Genomic DNA, 5,945 nt, shown 5'->3' on the forward strand with positions numbered 1-5,945 from the left:
CCGCCCCGCCAAGGCGCTGCTGGGCGGCGCCGTCCGCAAGGCCGCCGGCGGCGCCGGCGGGACGCGCGTGCTGCACCGCTGGACGTCCGAGGAGCACGCGCGGCTCGAGGCCCTTGTTCGGCAGTACGGCACCGAGCGCAACTGGGCGCTCATCGCGGAGGGCATCCGCGGGCGCAGCGGCAAGCAGTGCCGCGAGCGGTGGCTCAACCACATGCGGGAGGGTATCATCAAGTGAGGGCGTCGCGGTCGGGCAGGGGCGCAGGCGCGGGCCCATTGCACAGCCGCTGCGGGCATGCTTCGCAGCCGCGGTGCGGCGCGTGCTTCGCAGGCGCAGACCCCCGTGGTGCCGGCGCCTCGCCATTCCCCGCAGCCCAGCGGCACCACAGCGTGCCGAGCCTTCCCACCCCGCCCCCCTCACCACCCTTCCCACACTGACGCCCGCACCCCCTCCCTGCAAATCCCCTCCCCCGGCTGTACCGCTGCCCCCAAGGGGTAACTGGCTGCCTGATGAGGAGTTCCACCTGGCGCTCTGCCACGCCCTGGTTGGCAACCAGTGGTCGCAGCACTGCACCCGCCTCCGCGGCCGCACCGAGAACTCCATCAAGAACTACTGGAACGCGACGCTGCGGTCCAAGCAGGGCAGCAAGCGGCGCGGGTTCCTGTGGTGCTACATCGACAAGATCAGGGGCGCACTGGACAACGAGGGGCTCAGGCACCGCGCCTTTGGGGACACGGTGAGGGCGCCCGCCCAGGGACGCGGACGCGGAGGTCGCCCTGTGGGCAGGGGCGGGCCGCGGGGCCCGCGCGTGCAACGGGGTGCGCGGGGCGGGAGTCGGCAGGGGGGCCGTGGCCAGGGGGGTGCGAGCAGGCTGCTGAGGCCGTGCGTTCATCAAAAGCCCCTAACTGGCCCGTGAGCGCCCGGTGCAGCGGTCTGGTGCTGCGACGGTGTCATGTTGCACGGCGCCCATCCACCGCCACAGCCACCGACCCCACCCAACTTTGCTTTAAATCCCCTGATTCAACCCCTGTCCCGGTCCGTGCGGTCATTTGTCCCCCAGGTGCACGGGGTGCACCTGCACAATACGGGCTGGCTGCCCGCCTGGCTGCGCGCCCGCATCGCCAGCGGCGACCTGGCGGTGCCGCAGCCCGGCGACGCCCTTGGCGCTCGCGGCTGGAAGCGCCTGATTGACAAGGAGCTCGCGTTCCTCCGTGACAAGGACGGCGCCGCCTCTGCGACCACCGACATCCCCTTTCCAAACCCGTCCTCGCGCTCGGGCGCGGGGGGCGGCGCCGCGGGGGGCGGCGGGGCGGCGCTGCTGGCGCGGCCGCGGGATCGGGAGCGCGAGCGGGCGTCGGGGCGGCGGGAGCAGCAGCTTCAGGAGCAGCAGCTGCGGCAGCGGCAGCAAAAGCAGCAGCAGCGGCGGCAGCAGCAAGGAGGGCAGCAGCAAGAAGAGCAGCAGCAGCAGCAGCAGCAGCAGCAGCAGCAGCAGCAGCAGGAGCAGGAGCAGCAGCAACAGCCGCAGCAGCACTGGGTGCTGGAGCCAGAGCAAATCCTGCAGCTGCATCGTCACCAGCAGCAACAGCAACAGCAGCAGCAGCAGCAGCAGCAGCAGCAGCAGCAGCAGCAGCAGCAGCAGCAGCACCTGCAGCACCTGCAGTTTTACCAAATCACCACAGGCGCCTCCGGGGCTCATGGTTACCCAGACTCGCACGCTGCCGCCCCTGCCGCCGGCCTGCATCTCATGTGCAGCGCAGAGCTTGCGGACGTGATGCTGATGGGGGACATGGATGACGATGCGTATGGCTGCGAGGACGGGGATGACGAAGACGATGACGGTGATGACGCTGATGATGAGGCGGGTTGCGGCGATGTGAAGGTCAGGCCCGAGCTGCTCCTGCAGCAGCAACTGGGCACGCTCCGGCCCCACTACGCCAGCCAGCCGTGCGGGGCCGCCATCACCGAGGGGAGGCCCGCCCTGGACGCCGCGGAGGCCGCCACGGCCTCGGTCCCCGGACTGCCGCGCCTCGTCGTGACCGCGCAGCAGCCCGGTTGGTGGGGCTCGGCGGGCGGCGGCGCGTTCGCGGCGGCCGTTGCGGCGGCGGCGGCCGCGGCGCCCGCATCCAGCGCCGACGGCGAGCGCACGCCGGCGCTGTCGCGGGACCCGAGCTTCTGCGGTTCTGTGGGGTCGGCGGGCGGCGCCGCCCCCATCATGGCGCGCCTCCGCCTCGCCAGCGCCAGCCCTGCGCCCCACTCGCCGCTCGCGCAGCCCCAGCCGGGTGCTAACCCGTTTGCGCCTTCCGCCGCTGTTGCCGGCGGCAGCGGCCAGGCGCACGCGGGCTTGGTCCTACCAGCGGTTGGCCTGCCGAGGGTGTACCAGCCATCTTTGCTGTCGTCAGCCGCCTCTTATGGCAGTGAATACTCGGCGGCGAGCGCGATCCACGGCGGCGGCCGGCACGCGCAGGGCCAGGGGCCCCCGCCGCCAGGGGCTCTGTCAGGCAGCCCCACAATCAGCACCGAGGTGCCTGGCGGGGCGATGCTCTTTGCCGGCGTGCAGCAGCAGCAGCAACAGCACCACCTTCTGTTCCAGCAGCAGCAGCAGCAGCAGCAGCAGCAGCAGCAGCAGCAGCAGCAGGATGGCAGCCGCGGCAGTACGCCGGACTGCCGCGCTGCCACCGTGTGCTCCTCGCCTTTTGGCTCGCCCCACGCGCAGAGCAGGGGCGCGTTTGATTCCGCCTGGACGCCCGCGAGCAGCAGCGCTGCAGCAACCAGACTGGCAGACCCAACGCTGCCCATGTCACAAGCTGCACAGCCCGTGCTCAGCCGGTTTGCAGCTGGGCGTGGTGGTTATGCGTGCCAGCAAGCCCCAGGAGCAGCCGAGGTCTTTGATCCTTATGCCCCTGCACCGGCGCCCCATCTGCTGCCGCAGCAGCACCAATACCTCTACCACCATTCGCAGCACTATCAGGCGCCGCCCTCACTGATGCAGCAGCAGCAGCAGCAGCAGCAGCACCAGCAGCCGCTGCAGCAGCCGCTGCAGCAGCAGCAGCAGCAGCAGCTGCTGCAACCATCGCAGCAGCTGCAGCAACCATCGCAGCAGCAGCAACCATTGCAGCCGCAGCAGCAGCAGCAGCAGCAGCAGCAGCAGCAGCAGCAGCAGCAGCAGCAGCAGCAGCAGCAGCAGCAGCAGCAACAGCACGCTTTGCCGTCCCTCACCCGAACCGAGCCAAGCGCAGACGCGATGCTCCCTCCGCCGCGCGTCGTGTTGATGCAATACGCTGCTACCGGTGGTGAGGGCCGGCAGGGCGCTCAGCGAGGTGTTCCAGAGGGCGCTGCTGCACTGCTGCCCAACCCCACACGCGCGTCCTGCTGCGGCAGCATCGGCAGCGGCGACGCCGGCGTCCCGGGAAGCGCGGGTGTCAGGAGCAGCGGCGGCGGCGGGGTCGTCGGCGGCGGCTCGCTCAGCGCGAGCCTCGGCCTGCTGAGCAGCGGCAGCCTGCCGAGCATGCTGCGCGGCGACAGCGTGCTCCTGCTGGACGGCGCCCCCGGCCGCACATCCCCCTCACTGTCCGGCCCCCGCGGCCCGTCGCCGGGGACTGGCGCCGTGGGGCGGACGGCTGCGGTCGGGGGCGCGCCTGCCTTGGGCGTCCACGGCGGGCACGTCATGATGGGCAGCGCGGCGTCTGCAGACCTGACGGACGCTATCTGCAGGCTGGTGGGCGGCGACAGCATGCGCGAGGGTATGATGATGGATGCGGTGCTTGAGGATGTCCTGGCGTCGCCCTGACTCACATAACGAGCCAGGTGCTGCCAATGACAGATAGGCTGCAAGCAGGCTGGCTTTCTGCCATTGCGCAGGCGCCGAGCAAGCTGCATGCTTCTGATGGCGATCGCAGCGCCGCAATTGGGTGCTGGCTGTCTGTCAGTGGTGCGGCTCCGGGTGCCGGCAGGACTGCCCACCATCCGGAGGCAGAGTGTGTGTGGGTTGGCAGCCGCCTGGGCTCCCTGGCCCAGTGCGGAGAACCGCTGGAATATGGCGTGGAGAAGATGGTGCGGCGCCCCTCATCCAGTTTTGGCCACAGCAGAGTCGTCTGGTGGCGCCAGCGTGGGCCGCGTAGTGAGCGATGCTTTGTGCCTCAGCTTTTAGGGTGCCGAGGATGCGAGGGTCTGAGCGGGCACGCGCTGAAGGGCACTTGTGGCAGTGCGCGTGCAGCCGCCCCGTCTAAGACACCCTGTGAAGGCCCGACTTGGCTCGATCGACGAACCATGAGCTCAAGTGACTCATCCGCACACGGCCGTGGCTGTCGCATCAACCAGTTGTTTGTGATCGTGAGCGCCTGCGCGCCGTCACAGTGGTGCAATGCTGAGAGCCGCCACTCCCTGCAGGTCTCATCTGATATTTATTAGGGCATGGCTCATTACTGCGTGAGGGTGTGTGGTGCGGACCAGCTGAGGGGCTAGTCCGCTGCGGCGTGACCGGCCTGCAGCAATTGCTTTTTGTTGCGCAGCGCAAGCTTTGACAAGACCTGAAGGGGCTTTCACTCAAAGGTTCACAAGCTGACTGCTTTCAGGCCACACTTCTGGTCAGGCTGGCCTGGCCTTTGACGGACTAGTCGTCTTACGTATTGGCACGTGGAGCGGGCACACGCGCAGAGGAGTGGCCTGTTCCCGCGTGCAGCAAAGTCCATTCGTGCATACTTCAAGGCCACACTGTTCACATTACTGCTCGCGTCAATGGGCCTTCGCCAACTCTCTCGTCATACAAATTGCATCATACATGTGAAACTCCAGGCAGCTTCAAGACCGGCATGTGCAGTTGGGGTTCGCGGGCCAAACTGCAGGCAGCAGGTGCCAGGGAACGCACGCTTCGGCAGCTGATGTGGGCCATTGGCAAAGACGTCTTTCCTGGTACTTGAGAGCTTCATCATATGTGATGGCATTATCTATGTAATAATAGAGTAACGAAATACTTGTTCAGCTGGAAGGCTCATCAATGTCTTGCCGAATAGCAGGTAGCTACGCAAAGCCTGCACTCCACCACTCAACCACCCACGTATCCATGGAAATGGATTTCTAGCTGCACACCAAAACTGCACAGGATATACCTCAAGCTCCACTTCGCTGCGTGCAGCTCTCGGTAACGTCCAATTCCTCACTCGCCTGCACGCCTGCCTTGACCGCCAAAGCACCAGTCAACGAGCGCGCTCATCAGCAAGCCAGCACAGCTCACATATTGCTTAATAAAAATCGGTCCATCATACTCTTACAGCACATAGTCAGTGTCAAGGCCACAGCACGCCGGGGCTGCTCGAAGCGCGCGACACAAGCAGGCCGCGGACCTGGAAGCCCCAGCCGCCGCAGCACGAGTCGGTGTCGGTTATGGCTGACTACGATGAATACGCGTTCTTGGAGGCAGCAGTGGACGGCAAGCTGCCGCCCCCGCCCGCGTTGGAGCCAGCAGAGAAGCCTCGGGACTCCAGCAGGAGTAAGGACGGCGGTAGAGAGGAGAAGGAACGCAGCAGCAAGGAGAAGAGGCACCGCAGGTGGGCGAACAGGCGGGCACGAGTGATCTCGAGCACCAATCTGTCTTGTCGCAGCGGCTTTGTAGCATGTCCTCGTGCTATTCACAATGGTATCGTGCTTTGTCATGGCCTGCAGCCGCAGCAGAAGCCGCGACAAGGACCGAAAGCGCTCCAGCCGCGAGCGGGAGAGGGGCTCGTCGCGTGGAGACAAGGAGCGCCGCTCCTCGCGGGAGCGACGCTCTTCGCGGGAGCGCCGCTCCTCAAGGGAACGCGAGAGGGAGCGCCGCCCTGAACGCGAGCCCGACCGCGACCGCGATGCAAGGCGCCTGTCACCAGGCCGCGCCAGGTGCGGCCGCAGCGGCAGCGCAGCGCTCTCCTGCCTGCGCCCGCCCGCCCCTCGCCTCAGCAGCCGCCCGGCTCAGCCG

General features: G+C 67.4%; 2 protein-coding genes across 2 annotated transcripts in view; both read left to right on the top strand.

The window, feature by feature from the left end:
- Positions 1-3,785, top strand: part of MNEG_11854 (Myb-related protein A) — a gene marked incomplete at both ends in the record, with an annotated part of 4,809 nt that extends 1,024 nt beyond the window's left edge. The window contains 3 exons of the mRNA XM_014039673.1: positions 14-231; positions 491-734; positions 1,059-3,785. Coding sequence (XP_013895127.1) covers positions 14-231; positions 491-734; positions 1,059-3,785 — 3,189 coding nt within the window. The remainder of the gene's footprint in view (positions 1-13; positions 232-490; positions 735-1,058) is intronic.
- A 1,592-nt stretch (positions 3,786-5,377) lies between these two features.
- Positions 5,378-5,541, top strand: MNEG_11855 (hypothetical protein; the record flags this gene model as incomplete). The annotated part of the gene is made up of 1 exon (XM_014039674.1): positions 5,378-5,541. A coding segment is annotated over one exon (164 nt), but the record flags the coding sequence as incomplete, so codon positions are not given.
- Positions 5,542-5,945: the final 404 nt, after the last annotated feature.

Source organism: Monoraphidium neglectum, assembly GCF_000611645.1.
Source record: "Monoraphidium neglectum strain SAG 48.87 unplaced genomic scaffold scaffold02938, whole genome shotgun sequence".
NCBI classification, from domain to species: domain Eukaryota; kingdom Viridiplantae; phylum Chlorophyta; class Chlorophyceae; order Sphaeropleales; family Selenastraceae; genus Monoraphidium; species Monoraphidium neglectum.